Source organism: Trematomus bernacchii, unplaced genomic scaffold (genome assembly GCF_902827165.1).
Source record: "Trematomus bernacchii unplaced genomic scaffold, fTreBer1.1, whole genome shotgun sequence".
NCBI classification, from domain to species: domain Eukaryota; kingdom Metazoa; phylum Chordata; class Actinopteri; order Perciformes; family Nototheniidae; genus Trematomus; species Trematomus bernacchii.
In genome coordinates this window covers 17,597,809-17,621,432 of record NW_022987714.1, presented here as the reverse complement: position 1 = coordinate 17,621,432, position 23,624 = coordinate 17,597,809, and the positions used below count along the sequence as shown (strand labels likewise).

The following is a 23,624-nucleotide window of genomic DNA, read 5'->3' as shown; positions in this document are numbered from 1 at the left end:
ATGAATCCATATTCCTGTGCATGTCACAATAACACACATGCTTAATTAAACATGCAGGACTGGCAGGTATATTTAGGTTTCAAATGTAGTGATGTTGGCTCTCTTTCTGTTTCATTTGCTACCTATTCTGAAGTTCCACACAAATTAACCTTTCTGCAGCATAGCTGGATAGTCAGACGTCCTAGAGCGTGTTGTTGATTCACACGCCTCATCAAAGGGAGATTTAGTCTAAATCAATAAAAGCAGCCATCTGTGTTTCTGTTGAATTTGGGGGTTTAAGCTTGATTCAATTCAGAGGCAGCCTCTTGCCAAGGCTTCTATCAGGAAAAATCCATTCGCATTGTTGGACGAAAATCTGACTGATCTCTTCCTCTGATGTGCTTCTCATTAGTGAGCAGTAACACAGTAATATACCAACTTTACTAATAGGATTTAGTGGATATTGCTATATTTACTAGGTCACATAAAGCATTACTACCCAAAATTAAGTGTTAATTGTTTTTGAATCAACATCACGGATATATTACATTTATTTTGGTATTTATTTTAAATTAGTATTATATACATAATATGCTTTATAATGGCTCTATATTGTTATTTTTACAATGTCAATCCTCTTACTGGGTTTATGTATGCGCCACTATACAACACAGGTAATGTTTAAACCTACTTGGCAGTAAATCTGATTTTCATTCACTGCATGTTTATTTAGGAATGGGCCTAGAACAGGTTCCATCTAACAATTATTCTTACCGAAAAAGGGGAAATTCACTGCATTGTGGTCTCCAAAGGATCTTGTCACACGGCTAGAAGCTCTACGGCATTAGCATTGGCAAGGTATCTTTCATCGAAAAGTGTTTATTGTTTTATTTCCATCCACTCTGCATCACTTTTGTTAGCGTAATCTGAAAACATTTGGCAAGTTATTGTAAAACTAAATTTCATTTAATTTCAAACCTTTATTTAACCAGGTAGGTCCCATTGAGTTCATTGATCTCTTTTTCAAGGGAGGTTACAAAATGATACTCACTGTATGTGAATTCATGAATTCTAATGATTATATTCACCACTTTGTTGTCTCCAAAGGACGTTGTCACACAGCAACATGCTCCACAGATCTCAGCCAGCTGTCAGATTGCAGTAAAAAGCAAATTCATACAAAGCCCTCTTGATATAAAACAGAATAGATAGTAGCCCTTATAGGGCAGAGCGTACTGCAGAAGCAAAACGCAGGTATACGTCATCAACATTTGGCTACATCACATACGATTGTTCTCTAATTGGTTGCGCCTCTAAAGTTAGGGTAGGGTTAGCAGACACTTCCTGTGTTAGCCATCCCTTACCATTGTGTGTGTTTTGTTATGGGTGGAAAAAACTGAAAGAAGACCCCAACAAATGTTGGACAAAGAGCATTCTAACTGCAACCTCATGACTTCTGCTTCAACGGGGATAGGCTTAAGCAATCAATTTAGATCATTTATTATTTCACTGGCTCAAAGTTCACAGTAACAGCACTAAAATATATCTCCAAAGCATGATAATTACATATTTGATGTATTGCAGAATATACAAGTAAAGGTTTTTAAATTATAGTTAAAGTGGACATGTATGGTCTTCATAAAAAGGTAACAATTTACCACTCAAGAGATTTTACTGCCAAATAGTCCACACTGTAAGCTTCCTCTTAATAATCACACACTTTATAGTTGTAAACTCAACAAGCCAACCACATGCGGTTACACTAATCAAAACATGTCTAACCTTTTTAATTATAATTGTTGACTTCCTTTAGCGTATTGATTATTGGAGCTCCTGTATCCAATTAACCACCACCAGCTGTACGGGGGTCAGGCCTTGGAGCCTTGATTGCAAGGGTACATGAAAAGCAGCCGGAGCCTTTAGAAAAGGCTCAAAGGATTTTAAATGAATCCACAGGCTTTTTCATTCATTTCAAAAGCAGTATTAAATATGCAAAGGGTTTGGAATGTTATATAAAAACATTTTTGACTCAAATATTCTGAAATAATGGTAGTTGAATAGAAATTGGTTAGCCTTGGACACCTCTTTTGCTTTTGACAGCTAATGATATTGTGCCGTGAAATCACTTTAGCCAGCAGTGCAGCATAAATGTCATAAATTAAATGGACAGAAATAAACATTGACCGTACATCCATGTTCACAGCCCCTTGCTGTGCTGGAGAAGCCAGTGGTAATTGTAACTATGGATACCATCGACACTGTAATGATCACATCTTATGAAATTTAATTGCATGTTCTTGATTGGGTGTAGGTGGCATGTCTCTGGCATAACTTTACATTGGTTGTATAGCATTACAAATGAGCAAGAGGTGGCAAAATGTTGATATAGGGTTGTCAGAAAGGATTAAAACCTTTAATAAAATGTTAGTATGTGTCAGGATCTCAACACAAACTGATGAACCCAAATGCACGACCCAGAGACAAAGTCTTGAATGTAAAAAAATGTAATTTTAATTTCACAGATCAGGTAATCCCTCTTAACAGAGTAGGTACTGGAAATAACAAAAGGCGCTCACAAGGAGGAAGAAACTAGGCATAACAAAAAGAGAACTTAAGAAAAACGTAAGCCTACAAAATAAACAAAATAAACAAAACCTGACATGAGTGAAAGCGATCCTTTCAGAGCTGAGGCATGGCACGACCATTCGGGGAAACAAACCAGACAAACTGACACAGGACAGGGGAGAGACAGGACTATTTAAACATGAGGTGAGTGGGAACAGGTGGAAACAATCAGGGGCGGGCAGACACTGACGATGGTGGGAAAAACACACAAGGGGAGGAAGAAACAGGGCCTGAAATGAAAGACAAGAGGTGAGTACAAAATAAAACAGGAAATGACAGACAAAATACATAAACATAACTAACACATTTGACGAGACACAACAGTATGTGCATTTCAGAATATTTACTTATCAAGAGGTATTTATTATGTGATTGATTTCTCTATTCTATACACTATAGCCGTGTTCACACCAAGTACTTTGCCGTACTCAGTGCCGGCACTTAGTGCCCCGGTACTTATTACCCCAGGGCACTAAGTACAGATCGCGTTCACACCGGAATAAATTCCCTGAGGGAAGATTACGCAAATGAGCCGCTGACGTCACTTCTTCGTCTTCTTCTGCTTTGGGTTTACTGGCAGGCCGCAAACAACTTCATGGCGTATACTGCCGCCCGAAGTCCCCGGCCGGAAGTCCCCGGAGTTGGGGACTGGCTTCAGTAGAAGCTGCTGGGACTCCCAGCAGCGTCTACTGAAGCCTTCAGAGTAAATCACCAGAACGCCGACACCTCCTCATCTCCACCGCTCCCATGTTTTATTTTGTGTTGCCATAAGTTAGTCTCTCTGCGTTTGTGCGCTGGGCGAATGCTAATGCTAATAATGCTAATGCGAGGATAATAAAATGACGGCTCTACAAAACATTTCAGAGTTGTACGGGGCGTGGTTTGCAATTCGCCCAGCCAATCAGAACTGGGGCACTTTTTTCCCCCAGGAAAGTACCATCTCTCAGCAGGCACTAAAAATGGGGGTAAAAGTTCCCGGGATTAAGTGCTCTTTTTGGTGTGAACGCGACATAAGGGGTACTAACGGAACTAAACGCGAAAAGTACGGTGAAAAGTACTCCGGTGTGAACGCGCCTTATGTGTGCATGCATTAATCATTCTGCACGTGTGTTATCTTATTATTATAAATGTACTCAAGGAATACTTCATCACCAACTCTAAAAATAATATGTAATGCTGTTCACATTAGCAGAAAATATCTTCTTTTCTATTCATTATAAATGTTTAGGTAACAACATTTAATTGGAATTAAAATCAGGAAATGAGGCGTCATTTTGTATTATCATACATCAGATTATTGTTTCTTTCCTTCCTTCTTCCTTTTCTTCCTTGATACCTTCCTTGCTTTGTTTCTTCCTACCTTTCATTTATTCTTAACTTTTTCCTACTTTACACTCCTTCCTATTTTACTCCCTTCCTTCCTTCATTCCTCCTTACCCTTCTTTTTTCTTTATTCCTTATCACCCACCTTATTGTATCTGTCCTTTCTTACTGCAGCTCTTTAGCCTTACCTTTTTTATTTGATTCTTTGCTTTATTTCCTCCTTTCATTTCTCTTATCTCTCACTTTTTCTTTCTTTCCTTCCTTCCTTCCTTCCTTCCTTCCTTCCTTCCTTCCTTCCTTCCTTCCTTCCTTCCTTTCTTCCTTTCTTCCTTTCTTCCTTCCTTTACATTGTATCTAAAGATATCTTGCTGTAGTGTCTATTACTTTATAATAATGTGATAATACTCTTTAACCAATAATGCATCTAGAATAAGTCCAGTTGTTGACAAAAGTCTAGCAAATGCAAGTTTAAGAAAAATAATGAAGTTCAAAGATATATGCTTATTTTCATTGATATTCATTTAGCTTCAAGTAACTCTATGTCACTTCATAATGAGTAGAACGTTTTCCTATTTGAACTTGTGGACTGGACTCTAATTACCTCCATAAATGAGCTCATACACACATCTCAGGCTGTGCCTGAGCACTCTCCGCTGTTCCATTAAGAGATGCTCTCAGGTCTTTTAGCAGGAAGCAAACGCTATAAAGGAAATGACTGTTAAACTAATTTGCAATGTAATATAAATATGACATCTAGCAGCTATTAAAGCATATTTTTGATTTTGTGACACCATCTCATACGAGTGTATCCTAACTTGGCCGATTCTCAGAGTTACACTAATATTGTCTGCGTATCACAGAGTCTTCTGGGCATTGTACCAAACAAGGACACCCAAAAAACACTTAATTGTTTCTCTCTGTTGAGTCTGATTCAGAACGACTAGCAACAAAAAAGAGAATTGGAAAGAAAGTTGTTGTGGAGAGAGATACAGAGAACACTGTCATCTTTCTGTTACTCACTTTCTCTTGAGGATTGAGAATGGGGATGTCATTTTCCTACATGGCACGCTAACTCCTTGGAAAGTGACAGAAAGTCACACAGGCATTTATAATATTGCCGCAGCTAAAACAAATAACTTTTTTTTACAAATATGTTACAGCAACCAGGACCTCAGAATATTACACCTAAATAACTATGTAAGAAGAACATTAACACAATGTACAGCTGAATGAACGAAGTGCAACAAACTGACACACCTTGCAGTCCTTTGTCAAACCACATTTATATTCAAATATCGGCAGGTAATTAAGGCTTCCTTAAAGTTCCCCTATTATAATCTTTTTCAACTATATATTATAGGTCTCAGATATATACAAAACATGTCTCTGAAGTCTAGCTTGAAATACCAAACATATCATGTATTGTACTATGCCATAAACCCCTCCCTGCTGTAAAAACCAGCTTAGACCAACAAGGCAGCCAGTCAATATTAGGCTGGATTAGTTTGCTGGTTTAGAGGGGTTTTGGACACTTTAGCTGGTCAGGATAGCTGGTTTGGTCAGAGTGGTCTAGCTGGTCACCATTAGCTGATCGGGATAGCTGGTTTAGCTGGTAAAAGCAGGTGGTTACAGTGTTCTAGCTGGTCAGGATAGCTGGTTTAGCTGGTAAAAGCTGGTGGTTACAGTGTTCTAGCTGGCCAGGATAGCTGGTTTGGTCACAGTGGTCTAGCTGGTCACCATTAGCTGATCGGGATAGCTGGTTTAGCTGGTAAAAGCTGGTGGTTACAGTGTTCTAGCTGGCCAGGATAGCTGGTTTGGTCACAGTGGTCTAGCTGGTCACCATTAGCTGGTCAGGATAGCTGGTTTAGCTGGTAAAAGCTGGTGGTCACAGTGGTCTAGCTGGTCACCATTAGCTGGTCAGGATAGCTGGTTTAGCTGGTAAAAGCTGGTGGTCACAGTGGTCTAGCTGGTCACCATTAGCTGGTCGGGATAGCTGGTTTAGCTGGTAAAAGCAGGTGGTTACAGTGTTCTAGCTGGTCGGGATAGCTGGTTTGGTCACAGTGGTCTAGCTGGTCACCATTAGCTGGTCGGGATAGCTGGTTTAGCTGGTAAAAGCAGGTGGTTACAGTGTTCTAGCTGGCCAGGATAGCTGGTTTGGTCACAGTGGTCTAGCTGGTCACCATTAGCTGGTCGGGATAGCTGGTTTAGCTGGTAAAAGCTGGTGGTTACAGTGTTCTAGCTGGCCAGGATAGCTGGTTTGGTCACAGTGGTCTAGCTGGTCACCATTAGCTGGTCAGGATAGCTGGTTTAGCTGGTAAAAGCTGGTGGTCACAGTGGTCTAGCTGGTCACCATTAGCTAGTCGGGATAGCTGGTTTAGCTGGTAAAAGCTGGTGGTCACAGTGGTCTAGCTGGTCACCATTAGCTAGTCGGGATAGCTGGTTTAGCTGGTAAAAGCTGGTGGTCACAGTGGTCTAGCTCGTCACCATTAGCTGGTCGGGATAGCTGGTTTAGCTGGTAAAAGCTGGTGGTCACAGTGGTCTAGCTGGTTACCATTAGCTGGTCGGGATAGCTGGTTTAGCTGGTAAAAGCTGGTGGTTACAGTGTTCTAGCTGGTCACCATGAGCTGGTCAGACTGGTATGATCTTGAGTAGAACTTTAGCTGGGATTACATGATGGTTAAGCTGGTCATATATGATGATGAAACACTCTCACCCAATTGCAGTAGCTCAATGAACATCTATCATTTCAGATCAGAGCACCTACCTTACCAGAAAGGTACCAGAATGTATAGAATGTATTGTCTGTAAATAAATACTCATACATCAAATGATTAGAAGCAGGAAAATAATTTATAACACACAATGAACATTAACACAAATTTGAAAACATTTTCAAAACACCCATTACTTCATATTTTTAAGCAGTTTCCTTCAACTGGTTCTTTCCGCTTTTCACAAGGTCCTGTATTTTTTGTGAAATGTAGTAACCGGCCAACTTCTCCCTCTCGGTCTTCTCCACGTTTTGTGAATTCAGCCATCCTCTGAAGCACTCTTGAAAAGAGAAAGGAAAAACAGATTAACTTTTAGCTTTGTGTTATGATTACTTAAATATTTGCACTGTGAGATGAAAAAGAAAAATGTATCAAATGTAGTTTTGAACATTCACTGTGATTGGGTCTATTATCCACGCAATACACCGTATAATTTTTATTTTTTTTAATTTACATTATTTAATTTCATATTCTAAAGTTAAAACCAGCAACCATCTTAAGCTGGTCTATGCTGTTTTTTTCAGCAGGGCTCTGTGTCAGCCCTGTTTCAAAAGTGCTGATTCTGTGTCTGTAGCTTTAAATGCAAATGAGCTGCTGCTGGCCACGCCCCTCTGCAGAGTGTCTGGTTTAATGAAACACAATAGGCGCTTTCACACCGGAGTACTTTTCCCAGGAATAGTTCCGATAGTTCCTGGGATTTTGCGTTCACATCAAAAAGATCTGGAACTAGAACTTTTTTTTGTGAACCTTTTCACCCCTTTTTAGTCCCTGCTAGAGAGCAGGGACTTTCCTGGGGAGAAAAAGGTTCACATTTCTGATTGGCTGGGCAAATTGCAAACCACGCCCCGTAAAACTCTGAAAAGTTTTTGTGAAGCCGCCGTTTTCTTTGCTCGCATTAGCATTATTAGCATTAGCATTAGCCCAGCGCACCAACGGAGAGAGACTAACTTATGGCAACACAAAAGAAAACATGGGAGCGGTGGAGTGATGAGGAGGTGTCGGTGTTCTGGCGATTTACTCGGAAGGCTTCAGTAGAAGCTGCTGGGAATCTTCAAGTCGGCTTCAAAATGAATGCATGTCTAAATAAAACAGGAAGTTAAGCTAAATTATGCTTCAGACATGTACACAATTGCAATGAAATTAACAAAAACAATGCAATCTACTTTTCAGGTTCAAAGAACAGAAATTGGGTCATTTACATATATATTCACTTAATTTGTGTGTTTGCTTTGTTGTATACTGCTGCTAAACCTGTAATAACCCGTATTTCATTCATTTCACGTTAGCATATTAGCACGACATAGTTGATTCTGGTTTTTAGTGTAACCTAGTAAGCTAATGTTGATGTTTGTTGTGTTAAAATTAATTTGCTCCTGTGCTGTGCATTACTGTTGGTCAGTAGGGGCCAAAAAGCTTATTGCTTCTCTAAACATAATAACTTATGTGGTGTATAATACATGTCTGGTAGTTGTTCAAGTACAAGACTTCCCTATCCTGAGTCTCACCCGCCACCTATGCCTTTTAGCATGTAAAACCACTCAACCATGTGCAATACAGTGAAATACATAGCAGCAATCCATCTTGTTTGTAAAATAAAGCAACATTTTAGAGTTAGGGCAAGGTGCAGGAAGAGGCATGGGAATGTAGACAAGGTGAGACAGTGAAGGAATTATGAATAATAAATGTAAGCCTATTATGTAAGGTCCCTACTTATACAGAATTGATTTAGGTTTTAAAAGTTGGGTTTTGATGTTATGCAGTTTATATAATGTGTACCGGCCAACATGCAGGAAATGAATCAAATCGAATTTGCTTATATTTTTGCCTACAGTGAAGATTAAATAGTTTCTCCTTCTCATCTAGCATTCTGAATAAACACAGGCTGTCCTTTGGGAGATGGGTTTGTCTGGGCCAGCATTCATCACTGGCAAAGCTGTGTTCACTGTTCACTGAGCCCCCCCTCTCTCTTCTATCTAGATGTATCGGTGAGCCTGTTGTCCCTGCTGGTGACCACCTGTGGTCTGGCTCTCTTCAGCGTCTCCCTCTTTGTCTCATGGAAGATATGCTGGGTACCACTGAGCGGCCGCTTCCTCCCAGATGTCCTCAAGGGGGCCCACTTCCTGGGGGGAGACCAACAGCCTGTCCTCACAGAGGTAAGGAGGAGAGGCTCAATTCAAAAGTGAAAATATTGGTAAAGTGAGATACATTAAGTTTCCTTTATGACTCATAAACTGCTGAAAGATATAATCCTTGAAATCTCTAGTTGGCACAGTCACAGCCATACAATACACACAAATTAAACACCAGCTTGCTGTTGATCGCGCCTTTATCTAACAAAAGTAAATAAGACACATAGAATCAGAGATTTGGCTGAGTAGCCTAAAAGGGGGGCACTCCAAGTAACTGTGTCTGCAAACTTTCATTGTAGCCTATTTGATGGACACACAGACTTTGAGACACGTTTTAACTCAATAAGCACAATGAAAAAGTGTTTATCAGGTTCAATATTTGTACTATATATATATATATAAACACGCACCAACCTTTCCCTGTTGACATGAAGCATAATTACCTTAAATAGGACATACCTACATTAAGCCATTACCACAATGTCAATTCACTTTATTACCAAGTGATAGGGCTGGGCTTAGGGTTAGAGTAAGAATGTATGATTCATTGTGTCCTATGATCTACACCTACACATCAAATAAAATCAACATCATACACTTTCAAATAATTTCAACCATATTTACTGTACATTTTATGGTTAAGTAGTATTTATCAACAAAGGCATTTAACAATGTAAGACAAATACGTATTGTTACCAAAAATAAAATGTGTCCTAGTGCAATAAAGTTAACGCCTACAATTAAACTAAAAGCAAGACAAAGACGTTGAGAATCTCTGAATAAAACAAATAAAAAGTGTATCCTTTTGAGTAAAAAACAGCAACCTTAATTTTTTAAGTTAGTGCCATTCCCATGCACATGTACAGGTGCTAGGTCATGAGGTTCAAGTGGGTGAACCCTTTGCTGCATTCACGAGATATGTTGCACTCGTATTCTATAACCGTGACCCTTTGAAAATAATCACTTTGTGAAGACTAGGGTTAAGACTATTTTACTCAATTTATCAAAGATGTGTCACACATCTGGATAGAACTGTCACTTGATCCAGGTCTAGACTGCCAATTCATAGTGATATTCTATTGTCTTTGTGAGAAATGGGAATTAAGGTTCACTTGCCATTTTGAGTGTAAATGTTTAATTGAAAGAAACGTTTAGTTTGTACAACTCCTCGAGGCACCGATCCTACTTTCCCTGTCCCTTATTAAAATTCCTTTAATGGGATTCACACTGTAAACACATTTGTCTGCTGTACAGGTGGACGGGGACGAAAGGGAGTACAGCGAAGATGGCTGTATGAAGGAGTCTTTGGGGCCCCCCTCCAGTGTGGTTGTCCCGGAGTCTGGCCTGAAAATAAGCCACACGTCGCCTGACATACCATTGGAGACTCAGGCCAAGCTGGAGAAAAACCAGGTCCACACTCTGGCCAGGGACCGGGTTCAGAGACAGATTACTGAGCCTACTTCATCTGTACGGTCGGTACCAATCAATCCCCAAAGCTACTGTCCAACTTTTTTAGTTGACAGATTGAACACAGATACAAACAGTTACACAGTCACATAAACCTAGACCTCTGGGTTCAGAGATACCGTGAATTCAGCAGTTGCCTTAAAGCATCAAAGACTCAATAATGATTAGAGTCAATTGAAATGGTTTTAATGTTCTTATATGTCAAATTGTACACTTTGTTACAGGCACAACTCCATCCGTCGTCAGATGAATTTGTCCAATCCGGACTTTAACCCTGCTCAGTTCCAGCGCCAAGAGTCACTGTCTGGTTTGGGCCGAATCAAACCAGAACTCTACAAGCAGCGGTCGGTGGACGCAGAAGATGGTCATCCCACTGACAGCTGCGGGCGTCTTCTGTTCGTCCTGAAGTTTGACTTTGACCTGGAGCAGCTGATTGTGAAGATCCACAAGGCCCATGATCTTCCTGCAAAAGACTTCTCAGGGACATCTGACCCTTACGTCAAGATCTACCTGCTGCCTGACCGCAAAACCAAGCACCAGACTAAGGTGCACCGCAAGACACTCAACCCAGTGTTCGATGAGGTGTTTCTCTTTCCGGTGGCGTACACCGAGCTGTCGAGTCGTAAGTTGCACTTCAGCGTCTACGACTTTGACAGGTTCTCTCGCCATGACTTGATTGGCCAAGTGGTGGTGGACAACTTCCTGGATCTTGCTGACTTTCCAAGGGAGACAAAACTGTGCCGGGACATACAATACGTAACCTCGGTGAGTTACCAATTCCTATCCCTTTGCTTAAATTCTATCACTACTATTTTCTTCTTCTCGCTATTTACACCACTGCTCCACTGTTTCATTTTCATGGTAAAGCTTCACATTTGAACTTGTTTATAACAAACAACTGACAACAACTTTGCAGCATGTTTGACGTTGGATACATTTGTAGGTCTAATAGACTGAAGCAACCCCTTGTAAAAACCCTCTTAAAACAACAAGGGGAAGGAGATATATCAATTGACTTGTATCTAATTTCCTCTCCAAATGGAACTCATCTGTGTCTTCAAGAGGCAGATACATAGAAATATACTTAGACACATTGAATGTTTAATGAAAGCAGTAGGAAACACTTGGGGGTAGTGACCCAGATCTACACTGACATAAGACCGGGGTTGGTTTGACAGAGATAAGTGACACTGTCTCTATTACATTATTCACCGGGATAAATCTACAGGGTTGGTACACTGAGTAACTCAGTAAGAAAGTTAGATCCTCCTGACAGGGAATTCCTCATGGTTAGCCGGTCTTATAGATTGAGGACTACAGTCTGTTGGACATTGAAACTTTTCTTCTCTGGTAAATGACCAAACAGTCAGTGGTAGTGGACAGTTTGATCACATATAACCAGTTTATCAAATTACAATACATCAAAGAGCAAAAGTCCCAGTTAACAATTTTTAATTCATAGGTTAGATTTACCCCAAAATATATAACTCGTAACATTTTCCGATATGGTAGCACTAGACTGGGAAAACGTCCTCACTAACATTTAAACAGACTAATCTGTATAATTTGACAAGACAATTCACACATAACTTGTTTGTAAACAGTGCATTTTGTAAAGCTTGCACACACTGAAAAAGACTGGAATTAAAACGAAATTCAATTGAAAAAAATGGCGATGCGTTTAAGGTACATTAAGAGAACAAATTAAGGAAATTAAGGAACTCACATGTATAATTTACTCTAGATAACAAATGAAACACTATAATTTACTCTTGGTAACAAATGAAACACTAAAATATATCATAATTTTAATTAGTCTTAGAATACTTGAAAATATTAATGGTTCTCAAATTAACATACAGAGCATTAGCGTAGCAGCAAGCAACTCAGCTATGTATGGATATTGTAAAACATTTTCTATCTGAGCCAAGAACCCAATTGATGGCATTGTCACGGAAGCGTAATACCCACCCTCCAGTTCCCCCCCCCTCCGGCTGTTGTTTGCACTGTTTGTACTGTTAGCACTAGGGCTGTGCGATTATGGCAAAAATCACAATTATTTGGGTCAATAATTGATATCACGATTATTAAATACGATTATTCATTGACTTTGAAAAAATCCATTTATTGAACTTTAAAACAAATACAAATAATAATTTGAACAGTATCTTTTTTACTGTTCTGAAAAACCAATACAAAAATAAATAAAATAAATGATACATTTAAATAAATAATATCAAAATAATAAATACCAATAAACAAGATCAACAAATATTTTGGAGCGCACTCCAACAAGCTACTAAACATATGTAAATATGATAAATACAAATAAATTAGACCAAAATTAATTAGATCAAATATGTTGCAGTGCACTGTCACAACCTAGCAAAGCAAAATAATTGTTTTTTTCGATTATGTTGTTTTCCTAATTGTGGCAGGCCAAAATCGTAATTGCGATTAAAATACGATTAATTGCATAGCCCTAGTTAGCACTGTTAGCTGGTAGCTGTCGGCTATGGCAAGCCATTTGAGTATTTATTCCATATCCTTGATATCAGACGGCAGCTGCCTACACTAGTTGGGTCTTTGATTTCAGTTGTTAGATATATGGTCAAACTAGTTTGGCACTCTGCTTTACTAGTTAAATAAAACATTATACTAGTCACTCTTTTTCAGCAACTAGTGGCACTTTTGTCCGACTAGTTAGCACATAAGCCTTACTAGTGACGCAAGGAGCAGCACTTCTAGCACCAAAGTCCCAACTTGTAAGCTTTTTGATGAACTAGTGGCCCTCTGACCGTACTAGTGACGCTAAAAGTCTTACAAGTTAACTAGTGCGCTGCAAAGGCTCTGACATGTTAACTAGTTACAAAAAAGAAGCAGAACTAGTTAACTAGTGGCATTCCTTTTTCTGCACTAGTTAACTAGTAGCACCCAGAATCACTCACTAGTTAATTAGTAAAGGCAAAAGGTTTGCCTCTTTTTACCTTACTAGTTAACTAGTGGGGCTCAAAATGTCTACACGTTAACTAGTGAACCCTTTGCCCTTTACTAGTTAACTAGTGAGATACATTGAAATTCAACTAGGCTTAAAATGTTCACTAGTAGTACTAGTGGGTCCCAAATGTGCACTAGTCACACTAGTTACACAGCATGCTAATGAGGAGGAGGGGAAATAATGCATCAAGGTCTCCTATTGGCCCTAAGCTATAGAGCGCCACCCAGCCCAAATAGTTTCTTTAAGAGCTTAAATACAGTGTTTTTAAATACGGTCATATGACCATATTTACAAAAATATAAAACAAAAGTATTGTTTATGATCATATGACTGTTTATCAAATTAGGTAAGAACATTGAAGACTTTGTTAAAATTAGAAAGTTGCTTTAGGACTGCAGACAGGAATATAGATCCTCTTTAAAACATTTTATTAGCTGCAATTTGAAAGGTGCTTGGATTAGAATAGCACTGTAATAACAAAGGGACATTAGTGATGGATAGAAACAGAAACTGTAAACATTGCAGGAGAACGCCCCATAAGGCTCTCCCTCAAGGAGCTGAACTGACCAATCAGAATCTGGGTCCCTCCTGCTTCATTTGCATATGGCTGACTAGTTAACGTGTTGGCCATATGAACGGCAACTAGTTAACTAGTGGATACATATTGCAGCTTACACGTTAACTAGTGAAGGCAAAATGTTCACTAGTTAACTAGTGAGGTCCAAATTGTCCACTAGATACACTAGTACAATTGTTTTTACCTTACTAGCTAACTAGTTACACACACTTTATCTCACTAGTTTACATAACACATTAAATCGTGTCGCGTGTCACTCGTGTCGAGACCGTGTCACTGTTGGTCCGTCCTGTCCTGTTGTCTGCGGTCTGCGGAGGCCTGCTCCCACCTGTCGAGTACGGCTGTGCTGAGGTGGTTTTCCCCCGGAGAAGTCGCGAAGAGACGGAGCGGCTCCACCGGCTGCTGCCTGCTTTCCACCTGCCAGGTGTCTGCGATCTGCGGAGGCCTGCTCCCACCTGTCGTGTGCTGCAGTGTCGTGTGCTGCTTTGCTGAGGAGACCTTTTTCCCCCGGGGATACCACGGAGAGACCGGAGCGCTTCCACGCTGCTGCTTTCGCCTGTCCTTTGCTGCTGTGAGGAGGAGGATTTGTAGGAACTCTTAAAGGGGACCTATCATGCAAAATGCACTTTTGTACGTATTTTATACATGAATATGTGTCCCCGGTGTTCCAGGGAACTCACCAAGTGTCAGAAAACACAACCCTCTCTCTTTTCCTCCATACCCAAATCTCTAAAAACGGGGCTGCAACGGATCTGATACAGACTGATCCAGATTTGAACATTCCTCTAACGTCAGGACGGCGGAGCTGACCTATCAGGGGAATGAGAGGTTGCCGTGGCATGGTAACAGCATGGTAACATGACGCTCGTAACTCGGCCCCCTCCTTTGCAGGGGGGCGTGGTCAGCTGCAGCGCATGCAAAGACAGGGTGGAGGAGAGCAAAATAGAGCGAAATGAGGCATGGCTAAAATGCATGATCTGTTTGGTATTTTGAAAAAGAAAACGTATAAATATACCTTATATAGGTATGGCCCTACAATATATTATTCAAATATAGCATGATAGGTCCACTTTAAGTAACAACATTCAATTATAATCAGGATATGAAGTTCATAACTCAGATGATTCCTTCTTTCCTTTCTTCCTCTTTTTCTTTTTCCTACCTTCTTGCTTTGTTTCTTTTTTATCTTCATTATTTTCCCCCCTTTCCCTTTTTAATTGTATTATGTTCTTAATTTCCCTTTTCTTCTTGCTCCCTCACTTATTGTACTCTCCTATCTTTCCTTTCTTCCATCTTTCCTTCTGTCCTTCACCACTTCCATTGTTCCTCTTTTTGTACTTTACTTCCTCTTTTCTTTTCTTCCTTTCCTTCTTTCTTTCTCTTTATCTCTTTACATCTTGAAAGGATGCACGGTTTAGCTCAATTCTGGGGCTGTAAACTATTCACATAAATGAGGCCAGCCTTTTTCACTGCTAATTTATTAAGTCTCTTTTGCTTTATTGATAGTTAATAAAGTGTTGCTTATTCTCCCACATTATACCAACTGAATTGAACATGTGCTGCACACCATCTGATATATCCTAAGTCCATGTGCATTTTTGTCTCAGTTGGCCTGAACTGAGGTTTACGTTATTTTGGTCAGTCTTTCCCTTCTATTCCCCATAGTAATATAAGACTGCATCACAGGTTTAATTATGCATTTACATAACTAGAAGAAAGCTATATTAAGTTTCTAATTTGTAATTCAAGGCAGATACTAGCTACTGCTAGATTGCTGTGCTAGTTTTACATGAATTGTCACCAGGCTGCTCCCATTGATAATAACATGTACTTAAAATGAGCTGTTTGTTATATGAGTTTTATATTCACATTATAAAGGTAAAGCTTAAGTGTTTTTTTAATTTTGCCTGTTTTTCATCAAATATCACCACCTATTTTATCATTATACCATAGTCTTAAATGCTGCTTTCAATTCATTTATGTATGAATCAAATTGTATACATTTTTTATTATTTAGATGAGTTTTGGTCACTTGCATTTTTCAAACAAACCCATGAAACATGCATGAAAAGACAATCAATTGGTGACATAAGGCGCTTTCACACCGGAGTACTTTTCCCAGTATAGCTCCGATAGTTCTTGAAATTTTGCGTTCACACCAAAAAAATCCGGAACTAGAACTTAGTTCATAGGCGCTTTCACACCGGAGTACTTTTCCCCGTACTTTTCCCTTTTAGTTCCGATAGTTCCTGGGATTTTGCGTTCACACCAAAAAGAGAACTTAGTTCATGAGAACTTTTCCCCCCTTTTCAGTCCCTGCTAGTCATATCAGTTCAGACAGAAGAAGAAGAACGTCAGCAGCTTCATTTGCCTAATCCTCCCTCAGGGACTTATTCCGGTGTGAACGCGATCTGCTCTTTAGTTCCATGGGGGAACTAAGTGCTGGGAACTAAGTACGGCAAAGTACTTGGTGTGAATAGCGGCTCATGAGAACCTTTTCACCCCCTTTTTAGTCCCAGCTAGAGAGCAGGTACTTTCCTGGGAGAAAAAGGTTCCCATTTCTGATTGGCTGGGCAAATTGCAAACCACGCCCTGTAAAACTCCGAAAAGTGTTGTGAAGCCGCCATTGTATTTGCTGGCATTAGCATTATTAGCATTAGCCCAGCGCACCAACGGAGAGAGACTAACTTATGGCAACACAAAACAAAACATGGGAGCGGTGGAGTGATGAGGAGGTGTCGGCGTTCTGGCGATTTACTCAGAAGGCTTCAGTAGAAGCAGCTGGGAGTCCCAGCAGCTTCTACTGAAGCCAGTCCCCAACTCTGGGGACTTCCGGCCAGGGACTTCGGGTGGCAGTATACGCCGTGAAGTTGTTTGCGGCCTGCCAGTAAACCCAAAGCAGAAGAAGAAGAAGAAGAAGTGACGTCAGCGGCTTCATTTGCCTAATCCTCCCTCAGGGACTTATTCCGGTGTGAACGCGATCTGCTCTTTAGTTCATCAGAACTAAAGAGTTCTGATGAACTAAGTACTGGGAACTAAGTACGGCAAAGTACTTGGTGTGAAAGCGCCTATAGTGTTTCAGGATCCTATCCCTGTATCTGGAGTGTGAATACTACTAGCCTGATTTGTGGGAGAGAGTTATATTTGGGAGAGATTTTTTTTAAAACACAGAAAACACAGCTCTGCCCCTCATCAAGTAATTAAGTTCAAAGCCAGAAAAGGATCATTAGCTGGGTCAGCACTCAACCAGCTCTGCCCTGTGATTGCATCGCCAACTTCAGTGATGCAAAAACCCTTTTGGCTCATAACACTTGAAAAAGTAACAGACACAACACTCTTTCATCTTGTTGGTGCACCATATTGTTTTAACACCTTCCAGACTCTAACAGCATCATGGTTAAGTAAGGTCAGTTTCAATTTGTTGAACCTTCTATGGCTTCCTACTTGTGAACTAACAGCTGTCCAAGTCTGAGGAGTTCACTTTATTTACAATATATAATCCCTTATTAATGATCCAACCATTCAGCATGCATACGTGTTTACCTTGGCCAACCTTTGGAACTACTTTCTCTTTCAAAGCAAGAGAATCTGGAGCAACATTTTACTTTTGCAATATGATTCAATAATAGATTTTAAAATATGTGTGCATTGTACGGTAGGAAACATACTAGTACTATTGTTCTTTTGTAATTATCCATGTGAAATCTCATTGAGATTAAAAATCTCTCTTTCAAGACAGGCACGAGCACAGTTACAGACAACAAATATAATACAGAGAACATATGATGGTCACAATCAGAAACGTCTTCATAATAAGCATCTGAGACAGTTGTCTGCTTTTCGTTTCACTAAGAAGCTCTTTAAAACTGAGACCAGCAGCCTGAGTTTCAGCTCTTGTTGCAGTTCCAAACAAATGGAGCTGCATTACTGAAGACCCTTTTCTCCAGTTCAGTGTGAACTTTAGGAACAGTAATTAAAAACAAGTCCTCTGAGCGAAGCCAATGAGTTCCCGTACTTCTCCGAAATATATAATTCCATAGATAAAGTGGGAGTATACTAAGAATAGCCTTATAAATAAGAATATGCCAATGGTTTAGTCTAGAAGTGGTGAGGGCAGACCATCCAATCCAATGGTGCTCAAGGGTTTTAAGGTTTGTAAAGGCACTGTGATTTTATTGTGGCCCGGGGGACATCGAGTCCCTGCTTCCCATAGACACTGTGTTCCTAACCAAATCAAAATATCACTGTCATTTATATTATTTAAGAAATCAGGATCTGTGTATAAACCCTGAATATTCTAAAAGTTTATCAATGTGAGAAATATAAATGCATTCTACCAAAATATGAACAATACGTCACAAAAGAAACAACAGTTTGGGGCTACTGATTTAGTTAATACCTTATGACCAAACTTTGTTTGCCATAACATGCAGTTGAAGGTGAAACTTAAACTCTCTATGTTGCGGATATAATCCCGCGAGAGGGTTTTCACAAGGACAAACTGGTGTCGGGTGTCCGCCATGTTTTTTGACGATCACGTGACATGGGCAGACTGATCGCTTCCAACAAACGACTCAGTCGGTTGTATTAGAGGGTCGGAACAATCAACCTATTTGGTCGTATACATTTGGCCTAATTGACGTTGCATTACTTCATGCTATCCCAAAATGTTTCCACTATGAACATTTGCTTCAACTCCTGGCGCACTTCCTGCCGGCTTGGGCCGTATAAGTGCCTTTAACCGCACGTTGGGTCCTGGGTTCCTACACTAATGCCAACTTTCAAGTTTGCTGAGGCAGGCTGCACCTTAAGTTGCTTAGAGACCATAGCTAGAGGCGCGGTTCATCTGATATTTTTTCAGGCATTGTTCTATTTTATTTATATTTATTTTAGTACAGGCCAGAGACACAAACAAGGACATAAACACATAGGGGAGATGACATTCCCATCTCACAAAAAAGTAAGATACAATCATGTAGGTGCATTAACACTCATTAGCCAAGCAATAGGATCTATAGTCTATACCAGGGGTGGAGAACCTCCGGGCCCCGGGCCGTATAGGGACCGCGAGACCATTTGGTACGGCCCTCGAGGTAATTTATAAACACACGCAAAAAAGAAAAAAATGAAAGAAATCTAGACCGCAAAATAATTAAACAAGCGAGTGCCTGTTTTCCCTGGCCAAGGTCAGGTTCCTTGAACCGAGTCCAAAGTGTCATCACGTGGTATATGTCTCGTCTGACAGGGGTGCAGTGCTGACGGAGAGCACCAGAACGCCGCTCCGGGCCGGGACTTCACAAATTGCAGTACCCATAAGGAGCCGTACACGTGCCGCAGTTTTTGCGTGGCTGTGTCTTTAGTTGAAAGCCCAGTGGCGATCTGTTCATCTGTCATACTGATCATACAGTCAATGACTTTGTTGTTATTAGCATCTGGTTAGCTAGCTATGCTAACGAATATAAGAAGCTTTTTCTACAACCAGTGAGGTAAAGGCACATCTTTATATGATCATTATAGTTATAAAAAAATAAGAGAATAAAGGAAAAACTGGTATAAAATACTATATGACAGTTAAAAAAAAGTTGTTATTAATAAACAAGAATACAGTTTGAAAGGGGAGTGATTTGGGAAATATCCATAAAGAAAAAGAAAATCTGCTTACAGTTCTGTTTCATGTGGGTGTTGAGAGATGTATCCATAGATCTCTTAATGTTGCTCTCAAAGTGCACCAGATTGATGCTTTTAACTTTAACATTAAAAAAAAAATCTTGTCATGGTAAAATATCTGGAAGAGGTTGCTTTTTCTTTGCACAGCATGAAAGAAAGGTGGAATGAATGGGCTGCGATTTTAGTTTTTTTAAGCAGACGTTGAGTTCAATAATTTGTATGGCCCTCGGAGGATTTTGTAAAAATTGAAATGGCCCTTGAGAGAAAAAAGGTTCCCCACCCCTGGTCTATACGATCGCTTCAACATTTCCTAAAACTAGGTTGACAGCCCAATTAAACCAACAACCAAAAACATTCACATAACATGCCAAGCGTTTTTAATATTCCATATCGTCCATAGTTTGGAAAAAAATGATTGCCACAAAAAATCTAAAGGTGGCCCAACACATGATGAAATGGAAAACAATCAGCTCTAATATAGAGTCTGGCATTGTTTTTGTGTGTTTTAAAAATATTCCCCATTGCACACCGGTGTTTTCCCTAGATAATGTTTCTGTCTCTGCTCCGCTCTGTTTGTCTGTGTGCAGACCAATGCTCAAAATACGTTTCAAGCAAACATTACTGGATGAAATGTATATTGATGCACTGGAAAGATCTTAAGCTTCTCCCCAATATTTTTGGTGACTTATGTGTTCAGATAAAGGAGAGATATCTGCAATTGGTTGTTCCTTATCCCATCACATGTGGTGCGTGCTTACACGTTGAAAAAGTTGAACTAGGGTTTGATTTAACTTGTCTCCCCCCCCCCCCCCCCCCCCCCTCTCTCTCTCTCTCTCTCTCTCTCCTCTCTCTCTCTCTCTCTATCTCTCTCTCTCTCTCTCTCTCTCTCTCTCCCCAGCAGAACTAGGTTACCTCCCTTGGGGTAACTGCTGCATTAATCATGGCTCCTGGTACAGAGCGAGCCTCTAGCCGGCCCTGACCATTCGCACTGGACTGTAATGTACACATATATCCGGGCTGAAGCCTTAAAATAAATGATTCCTAAAGTGAAATGTCAGTCATTAGAGAACTCAGACTGGCCTAACAGTGTAGAGCAGGGGTTTTCAAAGTGTGGGAAGGTGAGCCTCCCCTCAGAGAACATAAGAACAGCCGCGCCCCCCCCCTCCCAATTATTATTGCTATTATTATTGTTGTTGTTGCTGCTATAATGCAGGGGTATTCAATTGCATTTCGAGAAAATGTCATTAAATGCTCTGTTTTCGCTGTCTACCTTCCGCCATTTGAAATGACTCCGACTGTTTCTCTCCTCTTGTCTCGTCTCTGTGTGTGTGTTTGAATCTATCGTGCTGACTCACTGACTGCACCCATTTGATTGGCTGAGTAGCGTCACCTCCTTAAAACATTAAACAATAACTTTTATAAACCTTTTTATCTTTATGTTTTAAACATATTGTATAAAACTCCCCCACTACTTGGACTATTCCTTACACCCCTCTAGAATAAGCCCGAATGGTCTCAACCATATTGCATCAGTAACGTGCACTTGTTGTTATAAAAAGATCGCAAGGACTTAGGACACTGGTAGCGATCGGACAATTGAGTGTTGTTCAGTTTGTGTGTTGTGGAACATGCGTGTGCGTGCATGAAAATATACCACACACCCAATTACAATTGCATGTTCAATTCACTACCCTGGAAGTTAATAAAGTTGTTCAAGTTGGAACAGCCTGTGGACAGCCGTTCTTCCTATCATGTCAGTCGCCGACACCTTCTCACAGAGGACAGGCAAATCTAGCTGCAGCACGACCCGTATATTTTCGCACGCCGTGTTCTCAACACATATTTTTTTTTAAATGTTATCCTTAAGGCCCAGACACACCAGGCCGAAATCGGCCGTCTTCGTTAGTCTGACGACGAAGCGTGCCCTGTCGCCCAAAGTCAATTTGGTGTGTCCCAAACCCTCGGCCGTGACACGCCTTATTTGGCCTTTCACTGTTGACACACGGCCGATTCAATGTTGAATCGGCCGTGTGTCGGACACAAGCTATCGGGCCAAGAAACCACTCTGATCAGCTGTTCAGCTAGCAAATGAGAAGCGAAACGGAAGTGAGGGACGTAAACAAACGATTTCAGAAGGCACAGGACAGCAGCTAAACCCCAGCAGGTGATACTTAAAGACATCAAACATAGCCCTTAAATGTCCTCTCTTACCTCCCACACATAGCAGGGACATCTCTGATATCGGCGGGAGCGTCCCCGGCTGTCCTCTGCTGAGAGCTCCGTGATTTGTTTGGTCAAGTCCGGTTTTTCATCTCATCGGTTTATTTGTCAGTATAAAGTTGCAGGATTAGTCTCAAGTACCTCAACATTGTCCTTAAGTACAGTGTCTAAGTAAATGAGATACTGTCTACTGCTGTTCATTTACCTATTGTGAGTCGCCTCGGATAAAAGCATCACATGGAAATGTAAATTTAGCAAGAAGTGGCCATTATTACATTACATACATTACTACATTGCTGACTCAATAAACTACACACCCGCCAGAACACTGCGATCATCAGATGCAGGTCTATTAACTGTGATTTTATAGTATGTCTGCACTTTATGTGCTCATTTCATCATTCATGTATTTTTATATTCTAAAACATGTTTTCGATGGACGAGAGTGAAAATGGAACGCACACGCTATTTGTTGTTTGTTTATATCAGTCTGTTCTTCTTCTCTGTCTTCCGGTTGTTGCCTATTTTGAATGACGAATACACACTACCGCCGCCTGCTGGTAAGGAGAGTTATTGCCACTCACGCATGCGCAGTTCGTACGTGCTCGGCTGAAGTCTTTGCGGTGTGTTCCAGTGCGACACATGGCCAAGACGCAGGAGAACTCGCCGATGCAACAGTTGGTGTCGGTGTCGGCGAGTTCTCTGGTGACTGCCTGGTGTGTCTGGGCCTTTATATGCTCCCGGCAACACACTGAACGTCAACTTTGCCTCCTTATTACACTCACCCCTACTTTGGTGGGAACAATGAGTTTGCGTCTTTGATGCACACAGGAATAAACGCAGATCATCCACTGGCTGCAGCCTTGACCGGCACTTGCTTTTGATCAAAGTCAATGCGGAAAACCCGCACTCACACAGGTAGGTGGAGGTGAAGGGAATGAGCACTTTTACAGCCTTTTTAGCGAGGTGTCTCTCGGACAGCCAAAACTCATATTTTTCTCGTTATTTTTTGTCTCACGCTGCGCCTCCCCTGAAGCTCTCTGGCGCCCCCGAGGGGAGGCGCGCCTCACACTTTGAAAACCGCTGGTGTAGAGGACCTGAACCTGTTAGTCTGTACTTTGTTTTTTCATGATTGAAAAACGGCACATCCCTTTTGTTGGGTTTAATTAACTCCAACCTCAAGCCTGCCATGGCCAGACTCATCTTATTCGTAGATGTATGGTAAAACCAAAGCACCACACTGTTAACGGCCCGTCCACACGGCGGCGTGCGTTGAAGCTTCAACGCTTCTGCCCATTCACTTTGAATGGGGTGACGTCACGCTTTGCCGAACTGCATTGTCGTTCCGTCGCTTGGCTTTGCTCGCATTGTTCGCTTCAAAAGTAGAGCAATGTTCTACTTTTGAAGCTTCGACGGAAGCGTCAGCCAATCAAATCATATGCCAGTACAAGCTATAGCCAATCAAACCGCGTGCTTGTGTGTCCGGGGCGGGAGATTCATGTGATTGGTTGTTGGTTCAACGCACACCGCCGTATGGACGCTGCGTAAGAGACCATTAATTACTGGAACATTTATTAAATTGACTTCATTTATGTAGCGCTTTTTTCTAGTCTTTGTATCACCCATTAAAACATTCATAACCTGTCAGCAGAGGCTTCCAAACATGGTGCCACCTGCTCATCAGGAGCAATAAACATTGTCATGCACTCCCACACTGTAGGCAATGCCATTGGGAACAATTTGGTGTTCAGTATCTTGTCCTAGGATACTTCAACTTCCTTTGAACTCGGGGTTGTGGCATTAACAATTAGACTGCATTGCTCACAAATGATCCTTTTTTAATAATTGGGATCATAGTTCTCTGGCTG

The 23,624-nt window shown here is 40.8% G+C and overlaps 1 protein-coding gene across 1 annotated transcript in view; it reads left to right on the top strand.

Annotated features, from left to right (window-relative positions):
- LOC117491707 (synaptotagmin-9-like) overlaps positions 1-23,624 on the top strand; it is a 56,887-nt gene that overhangs the window by 10,002 nt on the left and 23,261 nt on the right. The window contains exons 2-4 of the mRNA XM_034141795.1: positions 8,676-8,851; positions 10,082-10,299; positions 10,519-11,059. Of these exons, the coding sequence (XP_033997686.1) occupies positions 8,676-8,851; positions 10,082-10,299; positions 10,519-11,059 (935 nt within the window). The remainder of the gene's footprint in view (positions 1-8,675; positions 8,852-10,081; positions 10,300-10,518; positions 11,060-23,624) is intronic.